Here is a 17,725-nt window from a genome sequence, read left to right on the forward strand (position 1 = left end):
GTGAATAGACAAATAAACAGACAGAGACAGATTGAGTTTACACTGATAGATGGATGAATGGATGGATATTTACATAGGGCTAAGATGGATGGATGGATGGATGGACGGACGGATAGAAAGACAGAGACAGATTGAGTTTTAACTGATGGATGGATGGATGGATAGAGTTTTAAAGGTGGGGTGCATGATTTCTGAAAACACTTTAGAAAATAATTCGGGGCAGACTACCAAAACACACTTGTAGCCAATCAGCTGTAAGGGGCGTGTCTACTGACCAACATCGTTGCCTGGGTTGCGTATGTGCGGGGCAGGTTTATCAAAAGAAAGTACAGATTCTATTAGGGTAGGTGCGTGTTTGTTTACATGATTTCAAATGTCAACATTGACTTTCAGAAATCATGCACTTTAACTGATAGATGGATGATTACATAGGGCTTAGATGGATGAATGAATTTGATGGATAGATAGACGAATAGATACACAGACAGACAGACAAATAGACAGACAGACAGACAGACGGATTGAGTTTGAGAAATCATGCACCCCGCCTTTAACTGATAGATGGAGGAATGGCTGATTACATAGAGCTTAGATGGATGAATGAATTTGATGGATAGATAGACGAATAGATACACAGACAGACAGACAAATAGACAGACAGACAGACAGACAGACAGACAGACGGATTGAGTTTGAGAAATCATGCACCCCGCCTTTAACTGATGGATTGAGGAATGGCTGATTACATAGAGCTTAGATGGATGGATGGATTTTGTAGTATTACCACGGTACACTGATAGCATCAGATCATAATACCATAGTACTCTAACAGCATGACCGAATTCATATACAGTACTATGGTATTTACATTGTACTACAAGGTACTTCAAAGAATTCAATAGAAATAGAAATAACTTTAATAAAGATGCAAGTAAAAACCATGGTACTTTTTCTTCATTCATTTTAACAGACAAACGACTTCTTCAGTGAAAAACTCACATGTACATGATGGAATACAACTGATAGAAATACAAATACTACTAACACGCCTTTCATTTTCTCTTAATAAAAACTCTGAAGACAAAGACTTGATGTTAACGTCACATCACTGCAGAAATATGTGGAGATGGGAACTCATTTTCTCGAAACCACAGTGAAACTACAATGCACGTATTGACTCGAGTGGGGGTGGAGGAACCAGTAAGTCCAGATGAGAGTTTACACTGTTTCATGAGACTATAGGAACTTAAAAACGACTATTAGTGTGTGTGTGTGTGTGTGTGTGTGTGTGTGTGTGTGTGTGTGTGTGTCCAATTAAAGTTTCTAACAGTTTTGGGTTTCCTAAAGACAAATAATCTTCTAATGCCATCTAGGGATAAAGAAATCGCCATACAGTAGGTGATACCAAATAGCAATTTTTCAAAATTAATGTCAATTAATAAACTGGCTGGTTTTAAAACAACAATAAGACGACACATATGTGAATATATATATATATATATATATATATATATATATATATATATATATATATATATATATATATTATATATCATACAAATACGGATTTAGGCAATAACGCACGCCAACGTTAACACGCAAACTTTTGTTATTTATTAGCATATCCGGAATGTATTTGCTTATTTGTTGCATTTATGTGTGTAATGGTGGCCTAATTTTAATCCAATTACATAAAATTTCCATACAACGTAACGAGTCACGCGAACACCACAACCACCATCGCTAAAAACAACAAAGCAGAAAAACAACTCACCTTTGTCAGCTTCTTCTTTAAAAACGAATGTTAAAATCCCCGTTAATTCCGTATTAAAGGCCTCACGAGGCCTATCGCTTGAATGAATCAGATAGTTTCGCTTATCGCTATATTTCGCTGTATGTTTACGGCACCTGCTCATGTACCTGTGCCCACAGGAGGAGGCGGAGCTTCTTTCAGGTGGGTTGGGCAGTTTCGCCATCAAGTGCACAGTTTCTACACCTCACTACATTCGATATTGAACGTTTCCCACGTCATTTTTAGCTATTTATTTCTAAGTATTTCTTAGTCATATATTTAAAACTAAAAAATTATGTTTAGGGTTACGGTTTTTACTTGGCTTGTGAAACCACAGCTATTTTATTTTAAGCAGGATTTGGAGATAGTTAGGAGTTGTATTTGTTCTCAAATTAATTTATAAATTGTAAATTGTGATTGTTCCTCTGAGAAAGTTGTTTTTCTATGGGTGTATTATATATATAAAAAATATTATATAGTAAGAAACCGCTTATTTATTTTCTTACGCTATAGCGCCCCCAGAGGAAGAGAGACGTAGCCGCAGTCTTAGATTTAAAATGTCGTTTGTATGACTATAGGGCAAGAGCAAAATTAGTAAATTATAAATTGATATTTGATTAAAAATGTAAAAATTCTCGAGACTGCTGCAGTACAGATGGTTAAGCATACAATATATCACTCCAGTTTAACTACATCATTTTAACTTGAATATTCCTGATACTTGTTACAAATGTAAACAGGAGAAGGGGACTTCATTTCATGTGGAAATGTAGTAAAGTTGATTAGTTCTGGGTTAAAATATTAAATATTATAAGTCAAATTATTGGTAAAGATCCCAGACTGTGTAAATTACATATCTGCCCTCAGAATCCTAAAATGACTAAACATGAAAGATTATTGCTAAATCTTTGTTTGCTGGAAACACAATGTATAATTGCATGCTATTGGATGAAAGCCCTACTGTTTCTTATTGGATAAATGGGATGACCTCATGTCTTGCTATAGAAAAGATTACTTACGTTTTGCAAAATAAAATCCATATATTTTGGTCAATTTGGAAAATTTTCTATAATTTTCTGAACAATTTAGATGAGGATGCTTTTGTCAAAAAAAAAAAAAAGATGGACATTGAGAGTATATAGACAAGTATGATATCCTTTCATATTTTTTTTTCTTGATAAGGTGATTTCCTTGCATTTAACTCTGTAAGATCTATACTTATTTACTAATATATAATTATAATTTATTTATTTATTTTTATTGTTATTTTTTTGTTTATTTGACCATAAAAATTACACAGTTTATACTAAAATATGTGAAAATATTTGACAAATAAAAATGTTGAAGAAAAAATGTAAATGATTAATATTAACTTATTTAACATTAAATTCGTCAAATAAAAACTTAAGAATATATTTACTTTGTAATAAACAGGTCTTCATATATTGTTGTGACTTAATTTGCAAATATCTTATATATACATACATACTAGGGCTGGGTATCGATTCAGATGTTCCAGATCGATTCGATTTCGATTCACAAGCTATCAAATCGATTCGATTCCGATTCTCGATTACATTTTCAATTCCGGTTCTCAGGTAGGTTTTTATACTCGATTCTCGATTCAACTCAATGAATATAGATTTAATACAAATACTATATTAATAAAAAAGAACAGTGAACAGCAGTTTTCGAGTGGGTAATTAATAAAAAGAAATTAAAAGCCCCAAGTCTTGCTTGCGAAATCTAAAATGCTTCCATTCCTCCGTTCAATGTTTGCGGAAATAAATATGGGGGGGAATCGATTCTGCTCTTTGAGAATCGATTTTTATTCGACCACGTAAAAAAAAACTATTAATCGAAAAATCGATTTTTTTTTGCCCAGCCCTAATACATACATACATACATATATACACTAAGAACAGGGTTCCCATTCTAAGTCAATTTCCCTGACTTTCACTGATTTAAAAGCTGAATTTCCATAACCTAAGTCCGGGACGCTGTGAGCCTAGATAATGTAGTGTACACTGTGAGTTTATAAAAATGTAGCTTAAATGCATGAAATAAATAAACTGTGCCAATAAACAGCTGTTTAAATTGTAGTCACCGGAGGTTTGGACCCAAAAATGGTATTCCTCACATCACAAGTTAACAAGAAAATGGAAACTAGAATTTAAAGCAACAAACAAAAATCCTTGATATTTCAGGACTTCGACAAACAAACAAAAATTCCCTAACTTTCAATGTCTGGAAAATACCTTTTAAAATTCCACGATATACCAGAAAATCCATGTCATGTGGGAACCCTATAAAAAGTATTTAGTATTTATAATATATAAGTTGTGGAGCACAAAGTTTTCTTTGAAATAATACATTTTTTATCAATTTAATCCAAACTATGTGGGTAGATGACTCATAGATGAAATAAAAATGTTAATTATACTTCATAGCATAAATATTGTTTACATGGTAATAATACCATTCATTGGTTCAGTTAGACCAGTGGTCCCCATCCTTTTTTGGCCACCTTCGCCTAAAGTACACTCAAAATTAGTGCTTAATAGCACTAAACTCGGGAACCATTTTTAGTGCTATATAGCAGCTAAAAAGCACTTATGAAGAACCATCCGGCGGTGATATAGCACAACTATAGCACCAGATATGGTTCTACACAGGTGCTACACATATATAGCACTTAAAATGGTTCCCCCTATGATTACAAGCCAGTGAACCACTTTTAGTGCTATTAAGCACCGTTTTTATACGACAATCTGAGCCCCCCCAACGCTCTACATACATCTTATCATTTGATTTGCTGTTATGCTGACAAACACGTTGAGAAAGATCGATTTTACACAAGTAATTAATATTTTAACTACCTTATCTTGGCATTGTAAGCATATGATTTAAAAAATTTTTTAAATATGTTTTAATATAATTACTAGTGGAATGTTTTATCCAACTTTATTTGAGTTTAAAGCATATCAGATCCCGCACCTTCCCTGTGAACTCCGAACCCCAGGTTGGAAACCACCGAGTTAAACCATTACTGTCACAAAATGATTTCACGTGGAATAACAAGTCTCAAAAACTCAAGAATCTGAACATTTTATTTTTTGCTTTGTCATTAACAAAGTTTGAACTGTAATATGTTCCTTTCCATACATACAAGTAGAAAACGATTTCTTTAAGAAACAGTTGAAAGGCACAATCTGTTTTTACACTATATACAACTGGATCTAAATTATAAATATAGAAAATAAAAAGGCATAACCAACAAAAGTGCCAACAGAAGAACATAAGAATAAAACATTTAAAGATACATACAGTCAGTAGCATGGCCCTGGAGCAAACAAACATGGCAGTATCACAGAGCAGATGAACGATCATTATGCTGTTTTAGTGCAAATCATACAAATGTTCGATCTGTTAGTAACAGAAGTTAAGCTTTGACTTTGTCCCTTTTACATGGCCTCACTAGTGCTTTCATTTTAGAATAAAACGCGTTGTAAGAGTGCATAACAAGCGGGGTTAGTTTTTCGAATAATGCGATACAATTTAGCGACGAAAGAAAATGAGTAAATAAGTCAATACTTGACAGTCTAATGGGAATCGTGTTACATGCAGGACTAATTTCACACACAAAAAGTGCAAATCTGAATAGAAAAATTGTCTACGTTGAAAAAAAAATAAGAAATTTGTGCACAGAATCGGATAGATAAATAAATAACATTTGATCAGTTATCATAAATGATTTGACAAACAAGAAGAACCTTAACACATACAATACATATATGGTGTACACAAACATAAATTTATAAAAACTCTGAATGTTTTATAGATTTTATCCTGAGATGGCGAGTGGCTATACACCATGAGGCCAGTAAACTCAATTTATATTAATATTTGGGTTTAATATTATAAAAAAGTTTTTAATTGCATAACGAATAGACAATAAGAAAAAGCGGTTCAGAACAGAGCTGTGTTTTTAACAAGCTAGATTATTGTCTGTTCAAATCTAGACAAATTAAATAAAATAGTACCTAAAATAGTAACAATATATAAAGTTGTCCCTTTAAAATTAAATAAAAATAATAATCAAGTAATCCTTATACTCTCCTCATATATAGGTTATATATATGAATATTTGCGATATTATATTTAGTTGTTTCTTAAACATTAAATCAGGGCTTCAAACTAAAAGTCTTTTATTGCTAAATACGGTGGACCAGATGAGATTTGGATTTTTTTTACGAATAAATCAAATATATCGTCTGATTGTGCACAGCAAGGCTGTTTTACTTTGAAACAACAGATGCACAGCTATAAACAAAACGTGAATTGTACGGCGTTACAATTTTTTGCTAGCGCACAGATAAATAACGACAATAAATAGAAAACAAACACAAAATGCGTTGAAGCATCGACATTCGGCTGTATTAGATCCAAAGGCACGTGTCAACAGTAGCCCATCCTCTTGCTTTTCAAGAAAAGTGTTTTTTTTTATTATGAACTAAAATGATTGTTTGACGCAAACTGAACGTTGCAATTGGAAGCAGGGGAACCAAACTAAATATTTAGTTTGATGCGATTTTATTCCACCAATATTTGACCGACCTGCTCGGGTACATCGATGCTTTTTTAAGGCCTGGTGTCTTAAATTTCCTAACTACCCATGCGATGTTTTACCTGGTGTGTCAACTTCAATAAATGCTTGTAAGTAGGACAAACTTTATTGAATGAGCAATAAACAAGTTGTTTAAGACCTTTGGTGACTGAGACCCTGAAACCCCTAACCAGCATATGTCATTCGCGACATCCCTTAATCCACCGGATTAACAACACAGCTTGGCGAAATCCACTCGGGAAAGACAGCGGTTACTCCCATGAACTGATCTGAATGTCAGTCGGCAGTGGTGAGACTACAGCCCTGAGATTGTCTTTTTTAAAGGAGCGACAGACCTCATGGTCTCACTCAGGTAGTGGGTAATGAATGACAGAGTTGCGAGGTTCACCACGCAGCATGTTGTCTAACACCTCCCGTGCGTTTATGAGGGCATCGGAGCTGCAGTGGCCGTTGGGTACTGTAGGGGAGAGGGAGGTGAGCGATAACGAGGAAGAAGAGGAGGAAGGCGTGAGTGTAGGCGTGTAGAGGGAAGAGGAGGGAGGCAAGACCGAAGGAGAGGGGACAATCACTGACATCATGGGTACGGATGAAGGTGTTTCTGCGGTGGAAGTGATGTTTTGGGTTTGTGAGCTGAAGGAGATCAACATGTCCAGCAGTTCTTTGTCCCGTGCTGGATTGCTCTGCAGTGCGACCTGGCTCTCCTGGTGTGTTTGTTGGAAAAACTCTTCTATGTCAAATTCATCCGGTGTGGATCCGGGTGGACCGGAGAGATCGTCCACGCTCAGGGTGGCCGGCGCGCTAACTTGGGTGGGGGCGGAGGTACGGCTAAGGTCCAGGATCTCCTCTAGAGGGTTCTTCTGAGTGTAGGTCATGAATGGAGATGGCAGGCTGCCCAAGCTAGGAGGGGCGAAGAAAGCAGTCATGTATTGTTGTTCCAAAAGCCTTTGGTGTTCTTCCTGCGCTCGCTGCTCCTTTTCCCTCCGCTTTTGCTTCACCTCATTGTCCATTTTTAATAGCTCCTGGCGCACCTTTGCCACGCAGGTCTCTGGGATTTTAATACCTGAAAGAGGAAGAGTAAAGAAAAAGTAAGTACAATGACGTCTCAAAAAAGAAAAAAGATACACAAAAAAACACTCACCAACTTGTTTGTTGCTATCTTTGGTCTTGAGACGGACAATCTGCAGGATGCTCGTGTTGGTGACATCAGAGACCACGTCGGACACCCGCTTCCAAACGCGCAGCAGGGCGCCGCACAACATGTGGTACTGACGCAACCGAGTCCCCATCAAGCACTCGTGACCCTCTTCCACCCTTTTACACCTCCCGTTCCTGTAACAAACACTCATTAGATTCTCTTTATCTTCTATCATTAATATAGGTGGCACAAAGATAATATTTACTGACCTATTAACGTGGCTACACTTCTTGAAGGAGAACGTATAATGATTTTCCCAGCTTTCTTTGGCATCCTCTGGACTGACCTGAAACAACAGATAATGCTCAGATAGTGCATGCATACTTTTATGGGTTACTAATACTGTGCATGTTCACTAGATGGCAGCGTTGGCATTTCCACCATGCCTCACAATCGTGAATGAAATTTAGCTGAGCATACCTTGCGATATTTTTTCTGGAGGCTTTCAAGGCTTTCCGGTTGGGCCTGCTTGCCGATGTTTGGTTTGTAGATGGTCATGTGGAATCCTCTGCCCTGCACGGCTAGCAGCACGCACGGATGGCTACCTCTGGACTGCGTGGGGCACAAACAAAACGTATTCATCATTAAATGAAACACAATGACCTATAAATTCTTTCAACCCAAACAGGAACCCGTATAAAAAAAGCTCTACTGTGGAACCTTTGTTACAACGTGCAAATTTTAAAACATGTTGTTCTTTGCTTTGATGCCCCTCAAAGACTCACCATGTTGGATAAGTAGAAGCCTTCATCCGGGTTGGTGAGCGCTTGAAACTTGTCGAGAGCCTCCACCCATGTCATGCCTCTGTCTACACTTATCTGCGCAACAAAACAAACAATTCAGTTGGAGAATGTGGTAGCTGGATGGATGTTTTGTTAGTAAAGCCTATCAAAGTTCATGTCTGGGAGACAGATCTCGGGTTCTCCATTTGTGCAACAGAAAAAGTGTGGTATAGTCGTTGTCAAATAATATTGTTCTGACAGCTTTGACGTAAAACTAAACTTTGTTGACAAAAAGAAGGATTCATGCTTTTTGGTATGTTTTAGGGGGCGTGCACACCAAAGCTTTTATGCCGTCGGTCAGCGTATGTTTTCAATTGTTTCCAATGGAAGTGCGAGTTTTTAAAAAAAGGCAGCAGCTGGTGTTTTTTTCCAATAGTTGAAAAATATTCAACTTTGGTTGAAAGCTTAGCTCATCAATGTCAGTTCTCACAAGGCCGTCCAATCGCAGTGGAGGAGGGGCGGGACAAATATCACAACAACCAACCGGCGCATCGTACAACGACTGATAAACAAAGCAGAAGTATCACAGCAACCAAAGCCCTCAGCTGAAGAAAGCTGACAGTCGGCGTCTTCCTGGCATTTTCAGCCTCATTTAAAAGCTTTGGTGTGCACACCCATAGATATGTATAATAAAGGCTACATGTCTCAACCACGCTGCTGGCCAATGATGGTTAGGGTGACCATACGTGCCATTCTTTCCGGACGCATCCCGTCCAGGATTTTGTGTTCGTCTTCCGGAAGTCGTATTTGTTGACCGCATACGTCATAGAGGAATATTATTATTATTACAGAAAAGCAACCGTTACATTTTAAGGTAAGAAGGAAAATAAGATTGTATATCTTATGTTTTTAACTGAATGGCGTATGCGGTCAACAATTACGACTTCCGGAAGACACACCAAAATCCCGGACGCATACAAGAATGGCACGTATGGTCACCCTAATGGAGGTCGACATCCGACATGGCGGCCATGTTGTCTCAGGCAGCTGTTTTGGTTTGTTATAAACGTCAGAGATGTACTTATTACACTGCATACTTACGAATAATGTTAATGAAACATGTTCAAGCATCCAGAGTTATAGCCATGTTAATAATGTTTGTAAGAAACCAAACCATTTGAAAATCGGTATAAAATTGAGCAAGTTATGGTTATTTAAAAGTACATGCACAATTAAAACACAATGCTACGAGTGAGCGAGCTGCCTGAGACAAGATGGCCACCGGTGATGACGTTAGAGACTCCGCCGAAAGACATCTAGCCTTTAATATGCGTATCTATGTGCACGCCACCTAACTGATGCAACTTATGCGCCTCGGGGACGCTGTCTCAAAGAAATTTTGCATACATTTGATAATAAATCGGATATTTAAAAATGATAAATAAATGTTTTCAACACAGACCTTATAAAGGACTACTTGTCCGTCTTGAGGGTTTCCAGCAGTTAGGAACTTCTCTTGCGTCTCCTCATAGATCTGATCATTACCTGGAGCCAAATCTTGATAGGGAACAGAGATATTTGGTTATCATCTAAGAACATGAATGTAACATTAACCCCTTAACTCCAGCCTTTATAGATACAAACCTGAAAATTATAGCAGTTCTTAAATTCTTTGTTTAAGAAATTTTTAAAATAAATATATGTGATCCTGGACCACAAAACCAGTCATAAGGGTCAATTTTTTTTGGATTGGGATTTAAATATCATCTGAAAACTGAAATAAATGAGCTTTCCATTGATGTATGGTTTGTTGTGATAGCAAAGGGTGCAAATTTTTTTGACTTTAAAGTTGTCCAAATTAAGTCCTTAGCAACACATATTACTAATGATAAATAAATTGTTGATATATTTACAGTACGAAATTTAGAAAATATCTTCATGGAACATCTTTACTAAATATCCTAACGATTTTGGCATAAAAAATATCTGTTTTTGACCCAAACAATGTATTGTTGGCTATTGCTACAAATATACCCATGTGACTTAAAGGTGACGACATATAAAAATCTGACTTTTCCATGTTTAAGTGCTATAATTGGGTCTCCAGTGCTTCTATCAACCTAGAAAATGTAAAAAAGATCAACCCAGTAACTTAGTTTTGGTAAACCATTCTCTGCAAGCATGTGAAAAAATAGGTAATTAAAATTTGGCTCTTCCTGTGATGTCAGAAGGTGATAATACCACCCCTTAATCTGCGCTATCCAACCACAGCACTGCCATTAAGTGCACTTCATCAGCTCATTTGCATTTTAAAGGACACACCCAAAAACAGCAAATTTTTGCTCACACCTACAAAGTGGCAATTTGCTATAATAAATTATCTATATGATATTTTGATATAAAACTTTACATATGTACTCTGAGGACACCAAAGATTTATTTGACATCTTAAAAAAGTCTTTTGAGATGTCCCCTTTAAGACATTTGTTTTCCAAAAGTTAAGATTATTCAAAGCAATAAAAAAATTAGTTAAAATATAAAATTTATTTAGTCATAAAACATTTAAATAAACATCATGCAAAGTCTTTGATTTGGTATATTTCACTCCTGACACAAACTAGCACATCTTACCCAATATCCCCATATCGTAATTTCCCTCTTTTTTGTCCTTTTCGATCAAGTAGTCAAAGTTGTCGATGAAATACTGGAAGAGGGAGTTTTGTTTATACACCTCCAGGCCCAAGATCCGGTTCAGGAACTTGGTGATGTTGCAGTCTGACATAAAGAGCAGACACACGGTCAATGGAAACATGATCATGTGAGTAAATGTGTCTACAGTCCACACAAAAAACGAGCTCAAACCTCACCTTTCTCAGTGTTGATGCCCAAGCGTGGCTGACTGCAGAGCATTCCTACGTCCTTCATACCGTGTTTCATGTCTAAAACCAAAAAAGCACAGGCAGAGTTTGGTTAAATCAAACTCTTGAGATATTCCCAACACAAGCACAGAAGTACCCAAAACCAGTTTACCTCTAAAGAACATGGCGTCACCACCCGGATAGTCTTTTGGTGGGGGTACCTTGCTTTCAGTCTGACCGAGGATGGCTTTGGTTATCTTATCTAGGGCTTTGGTGCCATACTGTAAGAAGAGACAAAACAGATCATGGGTTAGTCTATGACTCATCTTAGTATTTATAGTGGTATCATTGTTCAATGTGAAACGACTGCATACTTTATTTTCAAAGTTGTATTTGCTTAGATCTCTTGATTCGGTGGCTCTTCTATCACCGTGGGTCAGAGCTCCCTATGAAAAGCAAAGTGCATAGATTAGAAATGTATTATTTTAGACACCAAAAAGTAATATATCTCTACATATTGTGTCACTAAATTAACTGGTGCAACGTAAACACAAAGGATGTTAAGGTTGCAATGTGTAAACAAGGAAGTTACATTACCTTCCCTTTTGGTAAATGTTACAAGGTTACATTGCCATGACAACAACATATTGGATATAACTTATTTTATTTTATTACACGGCTCGTTGGAATGCTTGATTCTGATTGGCCAGTCGCGACGTGCAAATTTGTTCAGGGTTCCCACAACTTAGTTAAATTCAAATACTTTTCAGGTCTAATACCCTCAAATTCAAGGACTTAATGTGGGGACACATTTCAAATGAGAGCAAGGTTACATCGTGTTACCTTTTAAGATACATTGTTACAGTTCCCTTATGAGGGAACTCGCGCTGCGTCACTGCGGTGACACTTTGGGGACGCTTCCAGGGGTAGGTGCGTCTGAATGTGTATATCAAATTCAACCAATGGTGAGGCTTAATGACAAAAACAGGGTGACGTGGGAGCCAGGAAGTATATCGCTATATGAAATATTGCTAAAGACGGCGTTACAGGGACACAGGAAGTATGGCAAGGGAGACGCAGCGTCTCATTCCCTTCTCAGGGAACAACAGTTACATACGGAACCCGAGACATTTTCATGTGTCAAACACAACTATGCAAAAAAGCATTTTGGTATGAATCAACATTCGCATACAGAACATATAAGCATTTTAAGCTAACAGTTTAGCACGTGTGCTTAAAAAGTCTAGAATTTTAATATAAATGTGTCTTTTGTATCAGGGCTGCGTTCGAAATCATATATCTGGACGTACCAGGCTCTCCAGTCTCTTTGCTACAATGGATGCGAAGCGCCTCTCGCCCGCCAATTCGGAAATAAGGAAGATGTACTCCGGAGCCGTGACTTGGTTGGAACGATGAGTGCGACCTGAAATATAAAATTGTTGGTCAGTTGTTGTAGTTCAGTGATGCTCTTTAAGGCAAGAGAGCTTTGATCAAAGAGTTTGAATTCATGGCTTGGGGATGCAGGTGGAGCTAATGACGTTGAGTGTTGTAATATCAAAGCGATCGAGTCGTAGCCTAAAGCTGTAGAAAATGACCCCACTTAGGTAATTGGTGCATGCAGTCCTTACTGCAGACATGACGTAATGCTGAAACTGGCAGAGAAGGGGTACTTGCTTACCAAATTGCTGAATGGCCCTGTCTGCGCTCCAGGGCAGCTCAAGGGTCATGTGAACCCTCCGACGCTGATTCTTCACCCTTCTATCGGCCTGAATTGAGATCCCTGAACTGGCCGCTTCTGATATGATGGCCACCAACTGAAGAAAGAAAAGCAAAAGTCAAAATAGAGAAAGATTTTTAAGAATGTGTTTAATTAAACAACATAACGGACTGACCTTGTCTCCATTCATGAAGCGATCTTTCTCTTTGATGTTGATTTGGTCGATGGTGTGACCTTGCTCAGCACGCGACTCGTACCGAACGCTGCTGTCGGGCTGACGTACCACTCGGCCTTTTCGGCCCGTCATCTGAACACAAGCGAAGAAACGCACACGTTTGTTTAACATAATAGTTCATCACGTCTAACTTTCCTTGAAAAAATAAAATAAATGAACACATTTCTCACCTCTGACACTTTTTCTGGACCTCCGAATTTATCTATGAGCTCATCCAGTGTATTAAGAGGTAGTTCTTTTCCAAGCTCAGCGATTTTATTGAGAAGCCCTTGTTTCTTTTCCTCTAACCGTGCTAATAACACAAAAAGAGAACTCGTTGGAAAAACTGATTTGTTAATTCTGCATCATTACAGTAAATTATGTCAAAAGACAGCCATAAAAACCAACAATTTTGGATAAAAGTTATAAAACAATCATTTTACAATTACGATTATCCTGACACTACGGCAGTTAAAGTGTTGACACTAAGTTGGAGTTAAGGATCAAGTTAACATACCCATTTGAGAACTAGTGTGATGGACAAAGATGACATCATCGTTGTTGTCCTGAACCGAGTCGGGCGATGAGTTGAAGTCGCTGTCCAGGGCGTCGGACTCCGTGCTGCTGTCATCGCTGATGCTGATCACTCCGGTGGCGTCGGTGCAGTGTTTGGGTTGTTTGGGCTGTCTGCCGCGTGGTTTACCTGCATATGAACATTCAATCCAACCATGAAGACAAAAGCAATGACTTACAGGTGCAGGGGTTGCATTAGTAAGAAAAGACTTACGTTTCCTTTTGTTTCCTGCTCCCTTTTCTCTCCTCTGCTTCTCTGATGGAAAGTGTTTGAGAACCAGCGATTGAAACACACCCCTGAGGAACATAAAAGAGTGTTTTTACTGTAGCCAAATTACATAATGCGGAATTGCAGAAGTCAGAACATCTGGAGAACAAGTTAAAAGTCGAAATTAAATGTTTCCTATTTTCATAGGTTATTGAAAAATGGCCATAGCTTTAAAATCGGATAGTTCACCCATTTACACATCCTCATCTCATGCCAAACTTTACAGTGAATAAAATTTACTGTATTAAGGTTTATTATACAGAGCTATTGTATGACTTTAAAGGGATAGTTCACCCAAAAATTTACTCATCCTTATGTTGTTACAAACCTGTATACATTTCTTTGTTCTGATGAACACAAAGGAAGATATTTTGAGAAATGTTTGCAACCAAACCGTTTGTGGATCCCATTTACTTCCATAGTATTATTTTTTCCTACTATGAAAGTGAATGGGGTCCAGGAACAGTTTGGTTACAAACATTTCTTTAAATATCTTCCTTTGTGTTCATCTGAAAATAGTGTGTAGAGTGAGTAAATGAAGACAGACTCTCAAATTGTTACAAACCTGTATAAATTTCTTTGTTCTGATGATAAAGCAGAAAGGAAGATATTTTGAGGAATGTTTGTAAGCAAATCAATTGACTTCCATAGTAGGAAAAAAGAATACTATGAAAGCCAAAGGGGCTTCTGATCAGTAAGTAAGTAAGTCAGTAAGTATGTTAGTAAATAAGTAAGTAAGTAAGTAAATAAATAAATAAGTAGGTACGTAAGTAAGTAAAAAATAAATAAATAAATAAATAAATAAGTAAAAAATAAGTAAATAAATAAATAAGTAAGTAAGTAAGTAAATAAAGTAAATAAGTAAGTAAATAATTAAGTATATAAATAAGTAATTAAAAAATTTATAAATAAGTAAATAAGTAAGTAAGTAAGTAAGTAAATAAATAAATAAATAAGTAGGTAAGTAAGTAAGTAAGTAAATAAGTAAGTAAAAATAAATAAATAAGTTAGCAAATAAATAAATAAATGAATAAATAAATAAGTAAATTAATAAATAAGTTAATAAGTAAGTAAGTACGTAAGTAAGTAAGTAAGTAAATAAATAAATAGGTAAGTAAGTAAGTAAGTAAGTAAATAAATAAGTAAGTAAAAAATAAATAAATAAGTAAATAAATAAATAAATAAATAAGTAAGTAAGTAAATAAATAAATGAATAAGTAAATAAATAAGTAAATAAGTAAATAAGTAAGTAAGTAAATAAGTAAGTAAAAATAAATAAATAAGTTAGCAAATAAATAAATAAATAAATGAATAAATAAATAAGTAAATTAATAAATAAGTAAATAAGTAAGTAAGTACGTAAGTAAGTAAGTAAGTAAATAAATAAATAGGTAAGTAAGTAAGTAAGTAAGTAAGTAAATAAATAAGTAAGTAAAAAATAAATAAATAAGTAAATAAATAAGTAAGTAAGTAAGTAAATAAATAAATGAATAAGTAAATAAATAAATAAATAAGTAAATAAGTAAATAAGTAAGTAAGTAAATAAGTAAGTAAATAAATAAGTAATTAAATAAATAAACAAGTAAGTAAGTAAATAAGTAAGTAAGTAAATAAATAAGTAAGTAAATAAGTAATTAAATAAATAAATAAGTAAATAAGTAAGTAAGTAAGTAAGTAAATAAGTAAGTAAATAAGTAAGTAAGTAAGTAAGTAAATAAATAAGTACATAAATAAATAAGTAATTAAATAAATAAGTAAATAAGTAACTAAGTAAATAAGTAACTAAATAAATAAGTAAATAAGTAATTAAATAAATAAATAAGTAAATAAGTAAGTATGTAAGTAAGTAAATAAATAAGTAAGTAAGTAAGTAAATAAATAAGTACATACATAAATAAGAAATTAAATAAATAAATAAATACGTAAGTAAGTAAATAAGTAAGTAAGTAAGTAACTAAGTAAATAAATAAATAAGTACATAAATAAATAAGTAATTAAATAAATAAATAAATAAATAAATAAATAAGTAAGTAAATAAGTAAGTAAGTAAGTAACTAAGTAAATAGGTAAGTAAATAAATAAATAAGTAAGTAAGTAAGTAAATAAATAAATAAATAAATAAGTACATAAATAAATAAGTAAGCAAGCAAGCAAGCAATATATATAGTATTAGAGATTAATAATAACAACCAAACAGATCCAGGGTAGCTTTGACATCCATAGTATATTTTTTTCTACTATGGAAGTCAATGGTGCCCCAGATCGTCTTGATTACAATAATTTTTTTAAGTATCTTCGTGTTCAGCAGAACAAAGACATTTATACAAGTTTGTAACAACATTAAAGTGAGTAAATTATTTTTGGGTGAACTATCCCTTTAAGCTACTTTGTATCCCTGTTCATTGGAAAAAAGTAACCTTCAAATTTGGATTTTTCCGAATTGTTCTGCGGTGGAAAAGAAACAGCAAAAAATGAATTTTGAGTAAACTTTTGAGAAAGTGTTCTTATGTGCCTATAAAAGTACATTTATTTAAGTTTCAAAATGATACATGGAATACGTGTCAAACATCAAACGCAAGGAACGAGAAACCTTTCCATCATTTTGAAACTCTAATAGCCACGCTCGGAAACAACCAGTCATAAAGCATCTCTATATTAGATAAAAGTTTCAATAACGTTCGAAATACAAAAAATTCACTTACTCAGCAGCAGAAACGAATCTGTCCAAGCGTCCGTCGTTTTCGTCGAGGACTTCTCTGGTTCGAGCCTCACCTGTCGACTGTAGTCCGATCACAATGCACTTTACAGAAAGAAAGGAAACCAAAAAACTTAAAAAAAAAAAAAGACAAAACAACCAACAAGAAGAAAGATTTTCTGTAACATGACTCACCTTTCCGGCCTCCAGCTCTTTTTTAGCTAACTCCACCAGGCAGCGCACCTTAGCGGCAATACAGAGGTATTTAAAGAAACGCTGGTGAGATGACCAAAACTGACCCCAGAGAGACTTCTTGGAGCTCATGCACAACTCATCCGCTGCTTGCATGAACAAGGCCAGAGCTTCTGCCCACTGTCAGACGAGAGAGCATCAGATACATGTATTGACACACAATCTGCTCTTTCAGAACGCATTGTTCCTCTGTTGTGTAAACATATTCACTTTAATGTTTTGCACGTAATAGGACAAAAGAGAAGTATTGCGTTTTTCAACCCGTACCATAACATAATGATTGTTTTAAGTATGTGCAATGTGTCTGTAGGCTGTCTTTATTTTAAAACAGAATAAACACGATAAAGCGTGACAGAAAGTGGAACGGCTGTGGTTTCATCCTTTGTGTAACTCACAAGTTTGGCAGCTTTGTTGTACACAACTTTGAAGTCATCATCCAAGCTGATCTCTTCTATGCGGAACGAAACCCCTGAGAAGCTGAGCTGACGTGCAATGTACATCCCGCTGACTTTCATATCCATGGCAACGATCTCCATGGCCCCCACGCCCCTATGAAGAAGAACATTCGAATTAACCATAAAATAGAAAATATTTAGGCAAACCGCTTCTTTAAATCCAACTCTACGAACCTCTTCTCGATGGCGTGGAGGAAATCTTCAAAAGTTTTGAAGGGGGTTCCCTCTCCCCAAATTCCCAGACGGCTCATGTAAATCATGTTCTTTGGCTCGGAGGCGCCTGAGGAACATGGAGTACTTTAGAGTTATGGCAAACCTTTGGCATAATAATAATGGATTGTCAGCGATGTTCGCTAC

The 17,725-nt window shown here is 35.8% G+C and overlaps 1 protein-coding gene across 2 annotated transcripts in view; it reads right to left on the bottom strand.

The window, feature by feature from the left end:
• Window positions 1-4,884: 4,884 nt before the first annotated feature.
• sbno2b (strawberry notch homolog 2b) overlaps window positions 4,885-17,725 on the bottom strand; it is a 49,599-nt gene continuing 36,758 nt past the window's right edge. For both annotated transcript variants that reach the window (XM_065245962.2, XM_065245966.2), the window contains 20 exons: window positions 17,543-17,648; window positions 17,309-17,462; window positions 16,857-17,033; window positions 16,669-16,766; window positions 13,913-13,995; window positions 13,643-13,828; window positions 13,317-13,438; window positions 13,087-13,218; window positions 12,873-13,008; window positions 12,505-12,617; window positions 11,569-11,640; window positions 11,367-11,475; window positions 11,204-11,275; window positions 10,968-11,111; window positions 9,799-9,893; window positions 8,340-8,432; window positions 8,035-8,166; window positions 7,824-7,900; window positions 7,558-7,748; window positions 4,885-7,479 (listed from right to left, as the gene is read on the bottom strand). In XM_065245962.2, coding sequence (XP_065102034.1) covers window positions 6,764-7,479; window positions 7,558-7,748; window positions 7,824-7,900; window positions 8,035-8,166; window positions 8,340-8,432; window positions 9,799-9,893; window positions 10,968-11,111; window positions 11,204-11,275; window positions 11,367-11,475; window positions 11,569-11,640; window positions 12,505-12,617; window positions 12,873-13,008; window positions 13,087-13,218; window positions 13,317-13,438; window positions 13,643-13,828; window positions 13,913-13,995; window positions 16,669-16,766; window positions 16,857-17,033; window positions 17,309-17,462; window positions 17,543-17,648 — 3,008 coding nt within the window. In that variant the 3' untranslated portion in view covers window positions 4,885-6,763. The remainder of the gene's footprint in view (window positions 7,480-7,557; window positions 7,749-7,823; window positions 7,901-8,034; window positions 8,167-8,339; window positions 8,433-9,798; window positions 9,894-10,967; window positions 11,112-11,203; window positions 11,276-11,366; window positions 11,476-11,568; window positions 11,641-12,504; window positions 12,618-12,872; window positions 13,009-13,086; window positions 13,219-13,316; window positions 13,439-13,642; window positions 13,829-13,912; window positions 13,996-16,668; window positions 16,767-16,856; window positions 17,034-17,308; window positions 17,463-17,542; window positions 17,649-17,725) is intronic.

Source organism: Paramisgurnus dabryanus, chromosome 24 (assembly GCF_030506205.2).
Source record: "Paramisgurnus dabryanus chromosome 24, PD_genome_1.1, whole genome shotgun sequence".
NCBI lineage: Eukaryota > Metazoa > Chordata > Actinopteri > Cypriniformes > Cobitidae > Paramisgurnus > Paramisgurnus dabryanus.